Raw genomic sequence first — 22,923 nt, forward strand, 5'->3', positions numbered from 1 at the left:
TTCACTTGTGGCAAAAGACCTTTTTCTTCGGAGGCTACGGAAAATAGGAAGGATGTCCCATATTCTCTGACTCCTGACAGGGTTCTGTTGTATCCATGTTATTCTTTCACAAGGCTTATCTAATGGGGCTTTTTTTATAGAAACCTGCAGCAGTTCGAATTCTACGTATTTCTGCTGCTTTGGTCTCTTCTAGTCTGTCAGCCTTAGTAGCAGAAAATGTTTTCTTATATGTCTTGAAAAATACTGCAATGGAATCTGGGTAGTTATCATGCTGTCTCTCACAGACCTGGAGAGTAGGGTTTTTTTAAAATTAAAGCAATATTTTGCTTATTTTGCTGTAGTTATCCTATGTCTTATCATATTTTTTTTTAAATTAACTTATATAGATTTTTTTTTTTCCCAGTCTTCCTTCTCTGCACATTTGCCCACCATTAATGCTTCACGTTAATCACACCTGAACCTGTTTTCTTTGGTCTCTTTGCAGTGTCCTAAAATGGACACTGAATTCGAGCTGAACATTTCGCTCATGCTGAGCAGAGTAAAAAGGATTTTTGTGGTCTATACCCACAGTATTTTTTTGCCTTTTCTACAAAAAAATGACATATTCAGTGGTAATAACATCTTGGGTCATTCGTCCCTATTGTTCTATATTCTGTATTAGTTTTACTGATCATTATTGGTTTTATTTAGCATCTTATACTTGCTTTTAGTGACTGTCATCCTGGTTTTCCCACCTTGTCAGGGTAAATTTAGGTAAACCCCATTTTCTTTGGCACACAGAGTTCTGGTTTGATGTCACTAGAATGTTTTATCAGTATATGTTTAGTTCCCTATTCAGTTCTCCATGCATGGATGGCTGAGGAAACAGAAGTAGAGTATAGATTTTATTCATGTTTGAGGTTGTTTTATGAAGATTATTCTATTTACCTGTGGATTTTAAGAATGTGATAGTTTTACAGAATTCAGTTTTTGGTCTTTTGAGAATTATAGGATTGGATATGAACTTTGGGCCAGGTTGGGTCTTTTGCCTGATCATGGCCTTGGGTGTGCAGAGTTTTGTAACTTAATGTGTCATGAGAGAGAACAGATTTTTTTTCTGACCTCCAAGGATAGAGATTTTCTAGTCTCTAAGGATACAGATTGTTGGATCTTTAAGGTATTTCTACTTTGTAGTATAACGAGCTCTTCTTCAATGTTGCAGTTCAGCCTTAGAAACTGCTACTTTTTTTTTTTTTTTCCATTCCAAGGGAGAAGGCTTATGATGCTTTTTATTAAAGAATTCTTTGGTTGATTATTCACTTTGGGACTTTTTTCCCTTGATCAAGTCAATATGTTTGTGCAGTTTTATCACTGCCTGTATGATTTTGGTTTTCACTTTATCAATTATTTGTGATTAGATCAGGCTGCTTATTGGATGTAGAAAAATGCTCTAAGACAGGATATTATTGAATTGTTTTTCTCAGCAGAAGATGAAGCCCCTGGGAGAGACAGGAAATTGAAATTTTCTTCGTTGATTTTTATAAAATATATTAGGGCTGTTGCATAAACTTCTGTAGTTGGTGTTTGATTGGTAAGATATGGCATGATTACTTTTCAGATAGCTATCTTGAGATAACATAGTTAGGATAACCAACATTTCATGATCTTTTGTTACATGGTCTTTTGTCACTGTATACTGAGTACTACCTGTTTTCCCGAAGCACAAGGCTTATTTTTTTTATTTGGTTTCTTTTGTAGTAGGCAATTATTTTTTTCCCTGATTAGTGGTGTAGTATATTTTCACAACCTTACTAAAATGCAGGTAGAAAGTTTTATCTGGGTTATGTGTGCTTTGCTCAGGAAGTTGTGGTTTAAGCCCAGCTGCGACTAAGCACCAGGCAGCTGCCCACTTGTAGGTTGAGGTAAAAACAGTTTAATAAATGAAACAAAAGTAAAATATAGTAATAATAATAATAATAGTACATAATAATGATGTTAGCAAAAGGAAAAAAAAAACAAGCAAGGGAAAAAAACAAGCAAGGAAAAACAACAGATGCACACCACCACCCGCTGAACAATCCTAGACTCTCCTTCCAGGTAACTCCCTTGGTTTATATACCAGGCATGATGTTCTCTGGAATATCCCTTTGGCCACTTCAGGTCACCTCTCCTGGCTGTGCTCCCTCCCAGCTTTCTTGTGCACCTCCTCACTGGCAGACCACAGCAACAAAAAAAGTCCTTGACTCAGGAAAAACACTACTTAGCGTTGTTATCATATATATTTCTCAGTAAGGACATTGAATTATGTATCCTCACTGAAACAAGTCTCTTTTTTAAAAGGTTTCTTGCAGTTCTGGAAATCACATATATGTAAAATGAGAACACCATTTCAGTACTTAGTAATTCAGGTCTATTAGTTTATTGCCAGATTTTTTTTTTACAGCACAGCTTTGAGCGTGAAGAACTGTGACTTTTTTAATGAACTGAAAAATACCATTTAAAAATTTATATGTGACTCCGAGGATGTGGCCTTAAGGATATGGTCTTAAATAGCTAGCCTGGGTTTCTGAGCTGAGACAAGGCTAATTAAAAGCCACCATGAGACAAGGTTACTTAAGTGCAGCAGCAGCAGCTCCATGTTTAACTGGCAGCACACAGTTATTCAATCAACTTACAGACCTGGTCCAGCTCCCCCTAAAATGAGATTTACTACTGATATCAAATTGTAATTGATTGGCACTTTGACTGGCATTTTCCAAATTGTTTCATTATAATAATGCTTTTGACTGTGCCCAGTAGCATGGAAAAAAACTTCATCATGTGCAGGACTGAAAAATTCCAAACTCCCCAAAGATGGAAGAAAAAAGAATAGGACTGTTTCCTCTCTAAGACCTCATTCTACAGGAATACCTAAGAGCAACTTAATATTTTTTAATTTTTCCAGGCTGGTCTTTTTAAAGGTTCTTTGCAGCTTCTCAGAATTGGGCTCGTGTAGTCCTGCTGGTATTTTGTCTTTATTCAGTATCCAAGGCATGTTAGTTGAATTAGGCTTCCTAAAAAAAACTTGTAAATTCCAGTGGCAGTGGAACTATTGCAGTATGAATTTAGCCTTGATAGACAAAAGTTTTCAAAAAAAAAAGTCTGATTTTTCTGCAGTCTTGGAACCAAGATGTAAATAAATATTACTACTTTCAAGTTCGCCGAAATGCGTTCTTAATGCCAGAATTTTATTCTCACTTAATGTCATTTGGATTGATGTCAGTGACCTCTTTGCTCAGTATTCTGTGAAATAAAATAAATATACATGAAAGTTAACAGCAAATGTTAGTCCATCAAAATACGACAGGATTATGAAAAATAAGGACAAGTCTTGATAAATGATGCATTCAGGAAGACTTCACTAATACAAATGAGCCCATCCTTTGGAAGAATAACTTTTCACCATAAACCAGAAATGTTTTTTTTCTGATGTGAGCAGTGTTACTGCAATGTAGTAATCCTTTATCAGGGAAACCGTCAATTAAAGAAATTAAGTACTTTTTCTCCAACTTGCTTTTTGACATGGAAGCAGTTTCATGTCTAGTTCTAGTATCTAATGAGAGGTGTCTCTGCATCACATAGACCCAAGCTTAAGTTCAACCTTTCAAACGTTGTCTGTGACCATGTTAAACACTTTTATAGGGTTTATATATCAATTATGTTGTGTGGCTACACGTTGAGCTCTGCTATAGTCACCTGTACATTAAGCTACACTGCAGTCAGCAGAGTGCATGAGGTCTTGAAAAGTCTGTCAAGAAAACAGTATCTGGCTGGGGATGAACTCCAGAAATCTGGTGAGCATGGGGTGGTGCTGAGGGGAAAGTGTGCTTGCAAATATTGGCACAAAAAGAGAATGTGTTGCTCTTTATCTGAGAAATGAGAACTTTACCCAGTTACTCTGCACGTACAGAATGTTCGTTTACTTAGAATTTCAAAGACAAAAAGGTAACTAGTTAGTCCAGGGTCCTTCTCTGTGGTTCCTTTTTTGAACAGGGAAAACAATGTTATTTTGCAAGTACAACAGTGAAAGGAACCTGTACCTTGTTCCTTTTGGATGCAGAGTAGTGCTATTAATGACAGGGCTGAAAACTGCAGGAATCTGGGAACTTCCCTTAAATGGAAAGTTCTTGCAGAGTGTATTTCCCTACAAGCATGAATGTTGGGGTGTCTTCTAATTTCTCTCTTTATGCCAAGTTAGTTTAATGTGAGTATCTCGATGCTTAAAACCACAAAATAGTGTTGCAAATTGTTCTCAGAAGTCTGGTAAATGAACAAACTTATAAAAAGCTGTTTCAATACCTTGAATTTTCCAGAAGGATATTTATAGCATAACACTAAATTTTTTTATAGTGCAGAACTAATTTTGCTGTTGACATTGAAATTATTATAAACTTGCATTCGCATTTGAGCACAGTTCCCACGTACTTTTCTTTTTCAGGGAAAAAAAATATCCCTTAAGGCCTGGTCCTTTTGCAAGGAGTTCTGACCAAATTAATATATATTACTCGAAAAATTTATATCCTTTCCTCTCTCACGTGAAAAATTACAGGGAAAAATACACTGAAGATTGCATCATCTTTTTTTCTGTTCCTTTATTCCCACAGGCACAGCAGCTAACAGATCTGGAGCAAAAACTAGCAGTTGCAAAAGATGAACTGGAAAAAGCAGCCCTTGACAAAGTAAGAATTGTAATGGAATGTAAGCATGTTTATCAGCTGTGAATGTTTTGGTGTAATTTGACAAAAAACAAATGAAAGCCTGGCAGTGATTTAGGTGAATACTTAAATACAGGTCCTTGGGAGTGATGCTGCTGAAGTCAGTTAAGCGTGAAGTTGAGTACAACTGTGAGGTTGTTTAATAGGAGGGTGGTAAAATTAGAAAGAAACAGCCCAAAAATATTTTTTTGCACTGATTTTTAATGGATTTAAATATTTATTGAATTTAAGTTTGTGCTGACAGTGGACTTAGTGTCTCTCACAAGTTTATTTACGCTCCAGCACGACACATTCCATCTCCTATTTCTTTGATTTTTCCATATTGTGCCCTGCATTAATAGTCTTTTTATGGTTGTCTTTGATCCTACCAGTGAAATATACTGACAGGCATTGTTTATTTTTTTTAGAAACACTCTTTATTTTTCCCAGTTATGGGATATAATTGATTCCAGTTCAGGGGAACTTTATCTGACGTATAACAGGGAATATTTGTCATGGTCTCAAAAATAAACTTAGCAAATAAACTAAAGCAACATGGTGTATGCCATTGCTTAGGATAACTGTGAAATACTTCTGTATTGTATATGTAATATTTCTCATAGTTAATACGTAGTCATTAATATGTGTAGTGTTACTTACACATGTGTTTTCTAGCAGCTTCTGCCATGGCATACCTTGATTTATGTATCTTTCAAAAAATCTTTGATGATTGAAATGTGCTGATGTTTCCCGTATTTATAGGTGCATTCTTAATAAATAGAATAAAAACTAGGGTGTTTTCTTTTTAGGCCAGATGCTGCTAACTCCCCTTGAAATGAGTGTCAGGAAATTACCTCAATAGCTAACATTTGACCTGTGTCTTGCTCTCATGGAGCAAAGATTTAAAAACAAGATTTCCTCAGTGCTGTCGTTATCTCACTGTTCTTACTGTCTCAGCTTATTTCAATTATAGACTTCTATTTTCATTAATACATCTGTCTATATTTCTGTTAATAAAATAGCAGCGTTCTAACATGAATTGCAAGCTCTTCACCACTTAGAAGGTTTAGTTTGGCCTGATGGACAGCAGTGGACCTGGACAAACATACTCTTAACTGTCCAAAAGACCTGTGGTTTCCTTACTATACACTGCAAAAGTGTTATATGCTCATGAGGGAAGTCATCTCTGTTGGGAATCATCTTTGTTGGATTAAAATTCCTCTTTACAACCTGTGGAAAAATACAATTATTTGGAATGCTGTAAATCAAAACTCCATGCAAAGTCTGTTTCTTTGCAATACTTCTCTGTGGCTATTATACATAAAAGTGTATATATATATATATATATACACGTACATAAATGTATGATATTTTGTAGATTTTCTTTTCAGAAAAAAATATATTTACTTATTATTTGCAAACATCAACATGGATGATCTACATGGATGATCTACATGGAGGAAAGGGAAGAGGGTGCAGTTTGGTGTGTAATGCACAGGAACCTGATTGTATGAAAATACTTTAAACAGCCTTAATTCCATCCATTAGTAAGAAAAAAACAGTTGCTGCTCATAAGTGTTTGGTTTAATGCAGAGAGAGAAAGGAAGAAATTCTGCTCCTCAGAACACATCTTTAGAGAAGTGATGATTTCTTGTTTTCCACAGGAGTCCCAGCTGAAAGCTCTGAAGGACACTGTGCAGCTCTGCCTGTCTTCTGTTCTGCACAATCAACCCCTCCCTATAAATCTAATCCCTTCACAACCAAGTGAGAAGCAGAATTCCCCAGTTACAAAGGGCTCCAGAGCTCCAGTTCAAGTGACAAACACCAAGGTACAGTTTCTCTCTCAGATGTGGTTGGTTTTTGGGTTTTTTTTAAACATCTTTTAAAGTTTGTCCTGTAAGAGCATCAAACTGGAACTAAGGAGGATTTTAAATTAATTGAAAGATTAGGATGAATTTTGAGGATAATTCTAAGCCCGTCTCTGATGTCAATAAACTTTTTTTTTAATGTTGGGGAGCAGCTGCTTTCTTGCTGAGGAACAAAATTCCTTCTGTCATTTGGTGAATGGATCATGTCTGCAGAGCAAATATGCAAGGAAGATGGATTTGCATTTAAAATAAGTGAGGATGCTAATTCACAGGATCATTTACCTGTCAGGCACTGAGAGTGAATTTGTGGTAATACAGCTCTAAAGAGTAAGATGGTTTTTGCTTATCATGCTTTTTTTTCAGTGGAAAAATTTGATATAAAAAGCATAAAATAATCTGGGACACCAAATCAAATTTGCCAGAAGGAATCTGTGAACTTGTTAACAGGGTGTAGGGAATATTCTTATATTCCAAGATGAGAAGGGCAATTTAGGAGAAAGTATGAGGGGAAAAAAGTGTTTTGATTCAATAAATTCAAATATTTTAATACAGTTAAGATTTACAGTGATTAACAACTATCCTAATAATTTCATCTCCAGGGTTGAATTTTGCTCCTGTATTCAACTGATTCAGTAGAGGAATTCTAGATATAAGAAGAAATCTGTGATTTCAGTTAAAAGGAAGTTTTACAGAAGAATGACTGAAGGACACTTCGATGTCCTCTTTAAATTCCAAAAATGAGATATAAATACTAATTGCTAACTCATAGCCAATTAGTAATTTGTATATGTCAGCTGTTGGTTTTCACTGTTAGCGCAGAGCCAGAAGCCAGAAATTAATAATCTTTGTAATTAAAATTGAAACACAACTTCAGAAAGCAGAATGTAATTATAGAACCGGATCCCACGTTGCTGCTCTTACAATAACGATTGTCAGTTCCTTAATAACTGTTTTATAGGAAGAAACCTTCATTCCCCAAAATTATTACCTCTGGAAACAAAGCACTGTATTAACCAGGAGCAGCACGTGAGTATGTTGGTGTTCATTCAGGTTAAGATCATTGGCTGTATGTCCTGCAGGGGAGCAAACTCTTCTTTTGTGGGTCACACAGGCTGAGCAGAACTCTGGGATCTCTAGAAGAATATTTGTCCTGATTAATGTGGCTCTTCTTCAGATTGGAAGTGTTTGTGCCCCTGTCATGAGAGCAGAGAAGGACTGAAGGATAAGGGCAAGACATAAGACACAAGCAAGCCCTTATGTCTGTTTAGGATCGATTTAGGGTCAGAGCCTTTGGGGAATTTGAGGTCTCCTTGGCTTTACAGGTAGCACTGTCACTGAATGAAGGATATGGGAACACAGCACAGAGGTTAGAATGAAATTTTTGATATTTAACTGAAAAACAGAGTAATTTTCCTTCTTTTTTTTTTTTTTCAATGATTGTATAGGTTTTGTGTTTATTGTACTTGGTAAAACGTATCCATGTTTCTGTGCTGCAGCCTTTCAAGAAACCAGCATTTAGTCCTCTGCACCCAGAAGTGCTTGAATAAGTTATATTGCTTCTTTAATAGGCATTTCTCACATTTCTCTGTACTTGGCACATGACATGGAAATGGCTAAGAAAATAATGGTCTGCAATCCTCTTCTTCCACACGTTGACATCTCATTATTATAAATCTGTGATTATAAAACTACTGAAATCGGCTGCTGTGAAACAAGTTGTCAAAGAATCACAGTCAGTCCAGAATTACACTCTCTGTACTTCAGCAGTATAATAGAAGGTGGTTTTTTTATTATCATACCCATTCTTAGGTATCTTCTCCTTGACTTTTTCTTCCTTTGACGAACCAATTAACTCTAACTACAGATGCATGGCTCTCTGTTTTATTATTATTATTAGATTTGCATAAATATTTTTATATAGCAGGCTAGTATTTTTAGGGCAGCATAAATGTGTGTGGTTAGTTAAACATGTGGGAGCAGCACTTACACATTTTGTCATGCCTGATAAGCAGCAGTTTCAGCTTCAGAGGACAAATGATAATTTGTCTGGTAAGCATCTTATTTCTAAGATATTCTCATCCAGCCTAAAAATTGCTGTCTAAAGTGTCAGACTTATTTTAAATCTGTGTAAGGGTAAATCATACAGTATGACAACTGTATCACTTGGGGACAATCATCCCTGGGTGTTTCCTGATTAAAAAGAAAAAAGTCCAAATGAGTAGGTTGTACATTTTTATTCATAATTGGTCACCATAATACCTGTGTGCTCATTAGAGATATTTAGCACAAGAACGTGGTGTAGAAAGGGTAACTAGGAAAGCAAATTGCCAGATTTCTTGAAAATACACATTTTGTTTTTTCTAGAGAAAATAGGGATATGAAAAAGCATAAATCAGGCTTAGAAAAACAGTGCATAGAAGAGCCTGGATCAGTGAAAAAAAAAAAAGGTGGTTGTTCTGGATAACTCACTAATTTGGAAAACTGTGTAGCAATGGGAAATTCTTACATTTAAGTCTTAGAAAAAGTTCCCTCAAAGTGATCAAAAGCAGTAGAAGACTGAGGTGTGTTTTTTGATGTGTCTTAAATAAGTTAATATTTGCAATGTACAGGAACCTATAGTACAGAGTTTACCACCAGTATTTCAGTTCAAAGCCATTTTAGCTGTCATGTACCTGACATGTATAACACAGTACTGGTGCCAAAAGTATTGACAAAGGGATTTAGGGCTCTGTGAATACAAGTTCAATGACACTAAAAAGTAAAAACAAGCATAACCAGGAGGCTGATCATTAATCCTGAACTATGAGGGTTTTAACTTTCTGGATTACTGACAATTCTTCTTGTTATACAGTTTCTTTTGCACTGTAATGTCACACCAATAACCATTTTATGTTCAGCCATTGGAAAAGATTTTCAAACTAGTTGAGAATTAGATCTGTCTCTTGTCAGTTTTTTTGTCCCATTCCGATTACAGAGGTGATGATGAAAGAGAAAAATGAAAACAGAGGAGGAATGAAACTCTGCTTTCCTTTTTATTCTCCAGATGAGTGCCTAAGGACCTGGATGCTTAAAGAGTGTTGTTAATGGATGAAAATCATAACACTGACTAGGCTACCCAAAGCAATTGCAAATTCTTGCTCAAGAATCTATGAAAACCCACAAATATAATTAGGGTTGTTATTTGGAAATAACTATATGCTTACAGTTGGGGGGAAATATATCATGTAACCTCATAACTTTATCAGAGGAAGCAGAGGGTGCACCTAAAGGGCAAAAAATATTTTATATATATATATAAACGACAAAGAGTCCTATAATATATATGTGTATATATACATATGTATATATACATATCCATTATATACATATATATTTACATGTAATATATATATAAATAAAGTGTTATATATCTATTTATTATATATATATAAAATATTATATATATATTTATATATATAATATAAAAATCATATAGGTGTGGTGCTTGGGGCACCGAGGTCTTTTCTAATCTTAATTATCCTATGATTTTATCCGTGGTCAGCTGGAGCATTGAGGGCAGTGGACAGATTTGTGCTCCATTAAAGCCTTAGGATTCAGCCTCTGGTGCCTCAACACTTTTTGACTTTTGTTTCCTCCAACTTTGCTTCTGCCAGAGTTAATGAGGTATCACCAAGACCTGCAGTTTCAGTAACCTGTAGATCACGGTGTTCAACGAGGGGATTGGAAAACTGTAATTTAAAAAAAGGGAAAAAGCAATTACTAAGTGTAGAGTCAGCCACAGTTTGTACTGTGCAGTAATGACATGCAATCATATAACCCTTTCTTAATGCATAAAAACATTAGGAGAATAAAATGGTATTGAAAAATGACACTGTCCATTGTTTTAGGATTTAACTTCAAAGAGTAAGGAATGTGTGTCTCCTAAGGTAGAAATCTCATAGAAATCTGAGGTACTATGAGTATCTGTAAGGCTAATGTAGTAAGAAATTTGTTTTTAAATAGATAAAAGGTAATTTAACTGCAGAAGCCTGACTAGCATGACTTATTTATTCATGTAAGTCTCTCCTGTTCTGCTTTTCATAGCTGCCTTCGGGCTAATGGACTTTTATTCTCATTGTAATCAACTAGATGGCAGCCATAATCCTGTATTGATGCCAGTGGTGATTCACAAGGTTGTGGCTACTCTTTCTCATACCTTTTATTTCCAGAATTTGCGTTAAATTCAGCGTGTTTTTGCTGTTGCCTCATAAAGATTCCACAGAACTTTTCCTACAGCTGTTTTTCTTCAGCCCTTTTTCCTTTGGTGACTAATTTTTAATAAAATTTTATTGCGTGACGGAAAAATATTTAACACCAGAGATTGTTAAATTGAAAGCTGCAGCTCTTAGGTTTTATTGCTTCCTTTAAAGAAGTCTTCATTATTAGCACATTATCTTGATAGTAAATTAGTTTTAGAGGGTTTTTTTACCCGAATACGATCAAGGGAAATTGGAAAAAAGCACCTGGCATGTCTTATTTAGCCCCCTAGAACAATATCACTCCCCTTCAAGTTTTAGTGACACAATCTTTATAATTACTTTCATTTCATTAACTATTTGACCTCACTCCTATTTGTTGCAGGGTGTAAGTGGCTGGACTGGCCCCTTACCCTCAACTCTGAGCTTAGGAAAGGCTAATTAGGCTGATGGGCTGATGAGGTAACTGTTCATTGCTGCACTTTTTGTGGATGTTAACTGCAGATCAGTTTGCCTGTGTATGAAAATTACTCCAAAGACTCACTCCAAATATCCCCTTTTAAAATTAATGTCTCTGCCTATCAGGTGTTTCTGTAAAGTTTCCTGTAATCTGACACATAACGTCTTAAAAATACTGTGGGTGACTGCCAGGCAGTGGTTGAAAAAGTAAATGTGTATACAGAATTTAAGCTTCTTAAGGGATGTTTTAAATAGCACCAGAATCCAGATTTTAGGCATGGTGAAAGGTCTCACACGGAACTTGGGATTAGCATGGACAGCATCCATTCAAATTCCCTAATTCTGCCTCAGTCTAAAGCCAGGACCCCAAGCCAGAGCAGCCTCAGGCTTGCCTTGATGCTCAGCAGCTTTCTGGACAAGCTGACTTGTCGTTGTCAAAACCAGAGAAAGAGAAGATCCCCTTACATACTTTTCAGATATCATTATTTTAGAGATCTCTTTCCTCACCTATGAAGTGGGTTTTTTTCCGATGTTTCTCTCTCTTTATCACCCTGGAGACAGTGGAGATGATTGCAGAAGTGTACATTATTTCTAACTGTTGCATTTAGCACAAAAACAGTAATACACTGTTTTGTCTTTTTTCTTTCCCACCTGATGTGTTTGTTACACGTCCTGTTAACAAATATGTGCCTGTGAGCAATGACAGCAAAACTGAATTGATGTGCCTTTGCAGCTGCACATTAGTAACCCCGTTCTAAAATTTGTTAATAATAGCACTTTTTTCTGTTGATGTTATATGTGAAAGAAGATGCAAAATGTGCAAAGGAGCTAATGAGTTATTTTAAGTGGTTTACAAAACAGAAAGTAATTGTAAAAGTGCTCCCAAGGGACTTTTGCTATCTAGGAATATATAAAAAATTTATTTAAAAATTATTAATGCGTTTGTCCTGTATAAAATAGCTGTTATTAATCTATTGTTGCCAAGTTTCCCTTGATACATGTATAGGGGACCAAGTGGGAAACATTAGAGACAGTTAAGATCTTTCTATGTTAAGACAATTAAGATCCTTTTCTTTAATTTGAGCAAAGATGTGATTTAAAAAAACATTCACAAAGAAAATACTCATTGGGCATTTTTTCGATTATTAGGAATTTTCTAGCAACTTGATTAAAAGCATTTCATTGAATCATAAAGCCTAAGAAATGCAGAATGAACCCAAATGCAGATTAAACCCAAAGCATTTAAGTTCAATTTAGCCTTGAGCAATTTAAGAAACCACTTACTGGCTTACACCTGAAGTCTCATCATCTTCCAAAATGGCTAATCTCTGCCTTTTTCTGTATTCATTATTTTATGTTAAAATAATAATAAATAAAATGCAAAATAAAAATTAGTAAATAAAGTATTCTTTTATTGTCAAATTAAAAGTCATATAATCTGAAGGAATGTGAGCTCACATAATGGAAGAGCAGACATTCAATTACAAGAAAAACCCTTTTAGTATCAAGCCTGTATTGGTTCAAATCCTTAAAAGTTAATTGGATGGTGCTTAGACTGCATGTTTGAGGCAGTGAAAATGGAGTCATATAATAAATGACTACTAAATCTTCTTTATTATTAAATATTTTGAGGTATTTTGTGGATTATTTATTAAATCCTTTTTTCTCATATCTTTTGAAAGATGATGGTCCTCATCTCTGTTAATGGAACTGTGGTCATGATGGTAAACATGTTGTCAGGTAATTTTTTATAGGAGCAGCTCTGTAAGAAGGGACTTAAATAAACAGGCAACGGGGAGCAAACAGAGTTCATTTTTTTTAAAGCTTCCTCTGCCATTCCTAAATCATTAAGAAATCCTCGTTTAAGGCAGGACTGGGGGAAAATGTCAAAGTCTCAAAAGGCAAAACACTTCTCCAAGTGACCCCATCATTCAGAAGGGTTCCAGCTCCACCAAGCTGGTCCTTCTGGGGTCTGTAACTCCTCCAGGGTTGAGCATCTCTGGCTTTGCCTTCCTGAAAATACAGATGTTCTTGTGTGTGTGGCTGTAACTTCAGGAACTGTTTTGTTCCTTTGGGAAGACTCTAATTGCCTATAAAGCACATTCTGACAGTGCATGTTATTGCTGCTGGAAGAGTCAGTAATGTTAGACAGTGTTCATTATCCCACAGATAATTGCTTTTTCCTTCGTGATGCCTGTAGAAAATCAAGGCTGTTGTTGAAGGAATCTGTTCATTTGGTGGTTTCAGTTTCTCAAGTATTACAACATCAACCCCCCCCCCTACACACACAGCTGAACATGCTAAGTATCTTTATAGCTTTAGAAAAGAAAGTTCCTTTCCCTACAGTGGAGGATGAAGGATAGCCTGGTTTAGAACTTTAGAAGTGGTGGAAAAATGAAGTAGAAGGTGTATTTATACATGTAGTATATATATATGTAGTGTGTGTATATATATGTATGTATATATATATATACATGTAGTGTATATATATACATGTAGTGTATACATATACATGTAGTGTATATATATACATGTAGTGTGTATAGATATATACATGTAGTGTATATATACATACAGGTAGTGTGTATATGTGTGTATATATATATATGCTCAAAAGCATACACCCATCTGTCTACCCATCCTTGAGTTCTGCATTTACAAAATATTAGGTATTTGAATGGGCCCACTCTATGAGAAAAAAAATAATGTTAAAATTGGGCCAGTGTTAAAGAAGCAGGAAATTTTAGGTTTAGATGTAATTTAATATGCATAATTGACTCTGAAAAATTATCAGCAAGATTTTTCTCTAATAACACTTACTATGTGCATGATTATTTGTTTTCAGACCTAATTAATTCTATCTACTTTTCTTGTTTTAGCTACAGATACCTTTACAGTAGATACGTAGTTGCTGCTCAGCAAATGGTTATTCAAAGAAATCTGAAGTGATCTATATCAAGTGAGCTAACTGTGTTCTATCAGTAGGAATAAGTGTTTATAAGCAACTAAGCCACTCAAAAAATCAAATTTTGCTGTCTAGCCCCAGTCTCTGATACCACATTAGGGTAACATTTTGTCATCACTGGAAGTTGCTTTGTGCTGTGAATTTATTACATCATCATACACACTGAGGACTGCCAAGAGCAATTAAACTTGGTCAAGATGACCCTTCATCTTCAGGCAATAATATTGTGCCTCCATATTTGCAGTGTATTTAGTGTGCTATAAAACATGTGCTGATCTGAGATCTCCAACCACAGCAAGCAAGCAAGGCTAAATCTCTGGCAGGAGGAGAAAAAACCCAGCCTGTCTCCAGATACACCATGTAGAGATTAAAATGTATACATCATCATCTATGGAAGAAGTTTTGGTGGGTTTTTTATCTCCTCAGTAGCTTTTTTCCCAAAGTTCTAGGAGCTCTAGAGAAATGTGGGATACTGTTGTGATAGATAGCACACAACACAAACAGAAGTCCAGGCCCACCCTGCTGCTCAGTATTTTACAAGTGATGTGCAACCCGTGCCCTGCAGTTGGATATTTTTTATTTAACTTTTCATTACAGCCTATCTCTGAAATTTTGCTATTCCTAATATAAACTGTAAATGAATGTAAACTGCACCTTACTTGCCATCCAGATCTATATTTGTTCCTGTCTTTATATTTTAAATGTGTGAAGTCTCAGGAAGCCAAAAATTAATTCATTCTCTTCTCATGCTTAGGGCCTGAAAGAATGCTTGTATTTGTTTGGAGATGGAATTATTTCTGTATTTTCTCATAATTTTCTTAATTTTGATGGAGTACTGTTTCACTTACTGTCCCTGAATAGAGTAAGCCCTGTAAAATGCAGCGTGGGCAACTGAATGAAACAAAGCTCTAGTCCCATTTTTTCCACTGGTGTTTGCAGGTGGCAGTAAAAGTAGGTAGAAAGTATAATATCCAAAAATGAGTGAGAGTTCTGGAGGTACTAAGTGTAACTGTAAGGGAATCTGCAATCTTGCTACGTACACAAGACTACAGTCTTCAAGGTGCTCCAGGGAAAAATATTTTAAAATCTGTTGTTTATACTTAGAAAGATCTCCTGAATAAAATAAAAAAAAAAAAAATAATCATGCAATACATTGCCAGGCAGTCGTAGAAGACCCTGAAAATTGTGGTGAAGTTTAGTCTTTCTTGGATTTCAAAAATGGATTCAGAAATAGAATTTGAAGGACACTTTTGTTACTGTAAGGCAGACAAACATAGTAGAGTTAATCCTGCCTTTAAAAAAAAAAAAGTTATAAAAAATTGATATCTAAATGCTTTGTATCAGGTCTGTAGAATAGATAATATTCCACAGAATTTATCCTTTAAATAATTATGGGATACCAAAAGTAGGTATAGCTTTTACTACATGCAAAGCCAGCGATTTCTCAAGTTGCCCTAATTCTTTTGTTTGACTAAGAGAAGCAACAAATTAAAACTTTATAATTGAAATACTAATTGTTAATGATTTGCATGCCAGAAGTTTATTATGAAGTCCTTTAACAGCACAATAATTCAAGAAGGTCTTGATGTGCTATGTGGCAAATGCAGTCATATTTCTAGGTCAACTACACAGAGCCCTCAGCAATAAATGCAATTCTTTCCTTGACCGTTCTAGAGGTTATTCTGCCTTTCCTTTAACCTGAGTGATATGGGTTCAGGTGTATTAGGTGCAATAAGGTGCCTTGAAAGCAATTTTGCAATGATATTTTTATGCTCTTTAAAATATTCCAACATACATATGGCTACACAGTATAAATAGAGGGTTTGGGATCCGCTTCTCTTGGCGTATTTATGCAAAGGCTGTCCATGGACCTCAGCAACACGCTGTCAGATGAATTATGGAAATGGCTGCAGCACAACTTGATGCCAACCCAGTGACCCAACTGTAGTGCCACGAGGTCTGAACTCAGCACTCAAATCCTGGAACATTATAGAAATGTTTTCTTTAAAGCCTGTGACAAGAGGGGGAATTAATCTCAGGGAAATCCCGGAACAGAAAGGTCGTAGAAAAATGCTGCATTCAGGGATCAAATAAACAGAGGCAAGGGATGTCTTGTAGGAATCCCTCCCTTTTTTTGTAAGCACTGAGCCTTCTCAGCTTCCACTGAAGTTGCTGTGGTAGCCCCTGGCAGTTTTCAGGACCAAACCCCACATGTGTTATCCACAGCTTTCCCACAGCAGTCAGCTCTCCTCCAAATCCATGATATGCATGCAGCTCACACGTTGCTACATCATTAGAAGCAGCACTAGCCTTCAGCAAATATTTGTATCATTAGACCAGCTGACTTCAAAGAAAGCAAATTGTGTAGCAACAGAGCATTTACCTCACCCTTAAAAATCAGAAGCCTACCGATGTAACATGGTAGTGTCTACCTGCAGAGAGAGTAGAAGGGATCTAAAAGAACTTGATACATTTTCTGACCAGGTTATACGAAGTTTAATTTAGTTGTTGTTTTTTTAAGGCACAAGCTTTCGTATATCGGTACACACTGAAAAAAATAGGAGATGCTTTTCTCCTCTTGACATCTCAGCCAAATGATGAAAGTGAGACAGAAGCTGGAGGCAGCTGTGGGAACACCTACCTGGTTACAAACAGCAGATGATCACAGAGAGCAAATATTTTCACCAGCTTCCACGGCTGCTCTTGTGGAATGCAGTGTGGCTGATGAGAAGGCTTTTTACCAATTTTTTACCAACCAATTTCCATTTCCACGGACTCATTTTAAAGATTCTTACATATGTAAAAATTTTAGTCTGGTGTTTATGTTACCATATTTTGACTGAGTTTGCTCTATGAAGAACAATTTTGGCTATTTTTAGCAGAGGAAGACCTCTTTGGTTTATGGCAGAATGTGTACTTTAAATTCACTTTAAATTCACTTTGCAGTTATGTCCTCTTCAAAAATAGAGCAGGTAAACAATAGGCTAAATTACTGCAGATAACGAATGAGAAATTAGGAAGGTGCATGATGCATCTTTGTTACATCTGTGTTACATTTTTCACTGTATTAGCATAAAATTACGGGGCTTGGGTGCTCTTGTAATTGGGACTCATTTGAAAAACGTTAGTGTTCAGTGACCCACAAAGTTGAATAGCTGGATTTCGTGCTGGGGTTTTACTGCAGTGTCATCTCAAGTAATGCTGGAATGCCATCTGTTCTCAGATTTCAGTACTTTTTCTTATATGACAGAGTACTTCCACTTGTGTGCAGCTGCAGATCTCGGTTCTGTTATCTGCAGAAAGTTACAAATATCTTTTTTATTAAGAATCTTCCTTGTAAACTGCTCAGAAGTGTGCAGCAGTGGAATTGCCCTGTACACAGCACACACTTGAATATCCTCCGTGGCAAACTTTCAATAAATTTCAGACTTACACAGGTTAGTTCTCTTGCATTTTATCAATTTGCACTTTATTTATTTTCTTTGCTTAGTTTCTTTTTAAGTCATAAGGAGGCACACTTCTGGGTCTGTGTGCACTAAGCACTACTTAGAAATACTCGGATTCTTTTGTGTTGGTCATTATTGATTAAAATATAATTCAGTCTGTAAATGTTTAACTTCACTAGGTCATAAAATCGTGTGACATACGGGGTTCTCTTTAGTGTTCAGTTTTTCTGAGCAGCCAATCTAAACAGCTGACTCCAATAATTTCAGTTTTTCATTGTCTCATATATTTCATACCAACATACACTATGAGACAAGAAGATGGTGATGTTTTGTCCTCTGTTAAATGTAGATTATTATTTATGGGTTTCCCAGGTTTAGTACAAGGAAAAGTATTTCTAGTTTTGTTTTCAGTTATTTATGTTATTTTACCTCTTTCTGCTGGATAAACTTACCAGAATTTTGGTTTGTTTATTTTTTTTATTCTTCTTAAAGCATGTGACTTAGATATCCTCTATCTTGTTTGCAGTTAAATAGAATTAAATACATAATTCTGACTCTGATGAAAACTGAGGTACAATGAATCATCACAGAGCTGCTCTTACTGATCCAGAAAAAATTATTGTGTACCTTTTCATAAGGGCTTTCACCCCCTCAGCTGCATGGAAATATAAATAAGAAACTGCACTTGTTCTAAGGAAGTGAGGCAGCTGAAAATGTTGGTTTAAAGGTCTGTTAGAAAACATGTACTGAAATTGTCTTAAATAAGTTGTATTAGAAAAAAACAGCAGAATTCAGTGCACAACATGCACAGAAAAAGGACTCCAGAAACCTTAACAAAATAAAAATTTAAACCAATAATGTATATAATGTCCAACAGAATTTACTAGGAGGCAGTTGCATGTATGAGGGGAAATTCTGCACTCACAATAATGCTATGACAAGGATGATCTGGGAATTTGACAGCTAAATATGTCATCTATCATCCCCAATGGTCTATTAAGAAAAGTCCTTTCACTCTGATGGATGTTCAGCCAGTTGAGATTACTGTGAGTGTTCATCTCAGGGAAACTCCACTGCGACCAACAAAAAATGCCTGTGGAATGTGAGGTGGATAAAATGTGATCTGTTGGTACCCATGTAAAAGATATCCTAACAATTTCCACTTCTGATGAAAGTGAGGTTGTTCTGGATCACTTGCAAAACTCCTTAAGAGTTGTGCTGAATGCTCGGCGTTGGCATAAAAATAAGCAGCTATTTTCCACCTTAAAGCTATTTGAATAAAGTGCAAACTGAAAAAAAAAAAAATAAAGGAAATCGTCAGGGGTAAATGTGTTTACTTAGAAACAGTATATATATCTTATGTCCTAGGATTTGCAGCCCTTTAAATTGCCCTATATAAATGTATCTCTGTAGACGTGCATTAAATAGAGATAAAAGCTAAAGTGTGTCTTTCACGCTTACTGTTGAATAATATTGACTGTGCAGCAGAGAAAAGCTAGTTATCTCTACTTCAAAACACACCAAATATATGTATATACATATACAGTGACCATCAGTCTTATAGAAATTATGTACTTTTATTGTTGTTGTTAGTATTCACTTCTCAATTGTTTTTGCTTGTATGGAAGATTTTTAAATCAGGATATAAAGAAATGCAATACAATGATTTTTTTTTTATACTATACATATAAATACATATTTATCCATTATTTCTGTTGGGGAAAGATATAATAGACACACAATTATTTTAAAATGCCTCAAATTTGGAAGAAGATGTTCTTTAAAGTCCCTTCCAGCCCAAGCCAGTCTATGATTCTATGAAATTTGTGGGGCTGGAAGAGCAAATTAAAAGTCTGTCTTGCACTCCAAAATGACCCTGTGGGCCTTTGTAATTGCAAGTGGTGCTACTCAAAAAAGAAGGGGAAAAGAAAAAATGATAGCATTAGCACCTTTTTTGTGACCAAAATAAATATGTGGGGCGTTACATGGCAGCTGGCCTCTGTGTGTGTGTGTGTGTGTGTGATGTACAAAGTCCCTGGTTTCCAGGAGCAGTCAGACTGAACAGACTCTGAAAAGTGATATTTCTGGCTCTTGATCCATGCACCTTGCCCAGAAAAGCTGTGACAGCTTTGTCTACCTGCTACATACAAAACTGCTCTAGTTTTCTTACAGTAAGCGCTACAAATCCTCGAGCAATTTGGGATTTCCTGGACATGACATCACGCCATTTCCATCTCAAAAGGATAAGACAGGTCCCAGAGGAACACAAAACTGAGAAGTGGGGATGACTTCTGTCTTGTTCCCTGCTTGTAGCCCCTTCACAGACCACCTGGTTAGTAACCTTGGCGGAGGGTGGGTAGAGAAGCACCCCCAGCCCAGGGGGATCTCTGAGATTGGCCTTGCTCAATGTGCCAAACCAATGTCAAGAGGGGCAGACAAGTGCAGCCAGCACTCTAAACACTGACTGCCAGGAAAAAACTTTGGTGTAGGTATTTTTTAAATGTTTGTAGATTGGGCCAGTGGAACCTTCAGTGAAAAAAAAATAAAAAAAAATGTGTTTCTGGATGAACACCAGTGATTTCTGTATCTGAAGTTTTATCAAAATGGGCTATGAATGGGCATATTGGGTGATTACCCATCATTAGAGGAAAACTACCATGGCTGTCATAGAACTGGGTTTCTTTGGACCTCAGATTTTGTAAACATGCACACAGTCAGAAACTGGTTAGTTTGTTTGCTTACACTGAAGATGCTGTGCCATCTTCCTGTTAGATCAGGATGAGCACCCGTATTTTTTTTCTTTTTCTTTTTTTTTTAATGTGGAAATTGATTGTCCCTAGAAACCCTTACTTGTAGAAAAGAGTAATCTGTGACAGTCTAACAGAAAATAGTTGCCTTGATGTGACCCACATTGGTGTTGGCAGGTCATCTGGCGAGCAGTCCTGCCCACAGGCATCTCACAGGAACAACTGCTCACTAGAGACTGGGGGTGGTGCAGTCACGCCAAAAAGTCATGACAAGTCTATTACTGATATAGGAAAGAACTGAGCTACATATCAGAGTCAAAAAACCTTCTGAAAGATGGAATTCAGCTGACCTAATTTTGCAGTTTTATTTAGCAGTGATGGTGTTGTAATAATAGCAGGTTCTTTGAGAAGAGAAGCTGTTTGATAGTAGAACTGAAAAATATATATATATATAGCATAATTGAAGGAATTTTCAAAGGCATGAAGCAGAACTGGGCTCTTGTTTTTTCCAGTGCAGATTTTGAAAGATAACTCACAGAAATGAAGAGTTTGACTTGCTTCTCTGCAAGTTTTTCTGCAAGCAAAGTACTCATGGACAGAGTCATTTCCTCTGCATATACCTTCAGTGCACTGTAAACAATTATTTAAGTATGTGAAATGCAAAGGTTGGTTTTCAGTCAAGCTTGTAAGGTTTCACCAGGAGGATGCTGTAACTCCTAAATTATTGCAAAGGGGAAAAAAAAGATAAAAGGTTTCATGATCCTTGAAAAAAAAATATTTGCATTTGAAATCCTGTATTGAAAAGCTTTGAGGAGGGTTCAGAACTCTTTAAGTAAATTGGAAAGGAGTTCATAATCTGTATCCAAACCATTTCACTCTGGAATACTTGATGGCATTTTTATTAGGTAAGCTATCACTCTAGTAAATAGGCCTCAGTCAGACAAATAATAGCATATTCAATTTTTCATGAGAGATTATTTTTAATAACAAGGATCCTGTTTGCAAAGTCTTCCTCTAAGGCTCTCACAACATCAGCAAGCAGATAAGCCTTCAAAAAAATTTCCTTTTCAGGTAAGAAGTCAATCTTAGTCCTAAAATGTTATAGATTAAAAACCACGTAAATAAGATGCAATAAGCCCTCTGGTGTTCTGGCCAAAAGGACATAACTCAAATTTAAAGGGCCCATTTACTGCTCCCAGGTTTGGTTGGTATCTGAGCAGTACAGCTATGGCAAATTATTTTTAAAGTTTCTTACAGAATCTGATCCTACTGGCCAAGGCAATCATACAAAAATTGAAACACCTCAAAAAAAACTTGCATTTTGTTTTGGGAGAGAGAAAAGAGGGGGACTTCTAGCATATGAAAATGCACTTCACTCTTTTGAAAATTAAAGAGGATGAAAATTGGAAATTTTCCTGTTTTCCACTGTTCTACAGATGGGAAATTCTGTAAACATCTGAAAACCTGACACTGGGAAAGTGCTTTCTTGACAACAGCCTCACCTAAAAATCTCAGATTTGCCCTTGTTCTGTAGAAATGAGTGCACCGTGCTGAGAAATCGTGTATCATTTGCTAAGGTACAATCGTAAGCAGGAATAAAATCCTGAAACAAGAAACACTGCTGTGCACAGGCATTTATTCCCCTTAATTAATAAGGCTTCCAGCTGCCTGGTTTCTCTGGCATCCCGTGTAGATTTACTGGCTCAAGCAGTCAAGAAATCAGGAGAACACACGTACTGTCATTTACTGTACCTTCTTTTATTCCATGGGAAGAAATTTAGGTTTGCAGAACTGTAATTTCTTTCAGTCCAAACAGAAAAATCACTCAACATGTGTATTAGAAGGCATTTATTATTTAACAAAACAGTTATTTATATGGATCTTTTTTATCTGTTCACCCCCTCATTTCTTCCCTGGTAGTCAGTATAAAACTAACAAATCCTCACTGGAGAGCTGTCAACCAGAGACTGTTTGAACTATTTTATTTCGGCTGTGAGTTGGACTATTTTTCATGATTCAAGTTAAATTGTAAATAGTGACCTGCCAGGTTTGGTTTCTCCTGTCCTCCATCATTTATGAAAACTCTGTGACTTAGTCATTCATAAGGGACACGAGACAGGACACTTTAAGATTTCTAAACTGGTGTCTGAATTTTAACTTCTCTTTACAGAGGAATTATTTTGCTTTTTTTCCCTGACTCCACCCTCCTGAAGAGTTTCAGTATGTCTTCCAGACCGTTTGATGAAAGCCAAATCCCTAAGGATAGTTTCAGTGCATTTTTTTTTTTTGATCCCTTTTAATTTTAAGAGTTGCAGGAAATGCAGAAAACCACAATAAAACCACCAGTATTTCGGTGGAAGGAAATTCACTGTTCATATAAAACAATAGCCTGGATTGCAGAGTGCCTGACTCAGCCAGCAGCCCATTTTGAGTGTGAGGAGAGAAGTGAAAGGCATGAAAAGGAACATGTTCTGCCAGCTTGCAGAGATGG

General features: G+C 36.2%; 1 protein-coding gene across 3 annotated transcripts in view; it reads left to right on the top strand.

Moving 5' to 3' along the window:
• The window catches only part of LUZP2 (leucine zipper protein 2), a 132,610-nt gene that overhangs the window by 101,662 nt on the left and 8,025 nt on the right, over nucleotides 1-22,923 (top strand). For all 3 annotated transcript variants that reach the window (XM_064657198.1, XM_064657199.1, XM_064657197.1), the window contains exons 8-9: nucleotides 4,623-4,697; nucleotides 6,377-6,541. In XM_064657198.1, the coding sequence (XP_064513268.1) occupies nucleotides 4,623-4,697; nucleotides 6,377-6,541 (240 nt within the window). The remainder of the gene's footprint in view (nucleotides 1-4,622; nucleotides 4,698-6,376; nucleotides 6,542-22,923) is intronic.

Source organism: Pseudopipra pipra, chromosome 6 (genome assembly GCF_036250125.1).
Source record: "Pseudopipra pipra isolate bDixPip1 chromosome 6, bDixPip1.hap1, whole genome shotgun sequence".
NCBI lineage: Eukaryota > Metazoa > Chordata > Aves > Passeriformes > Pipridae > Pseudopipra > Pseudopipra pipra.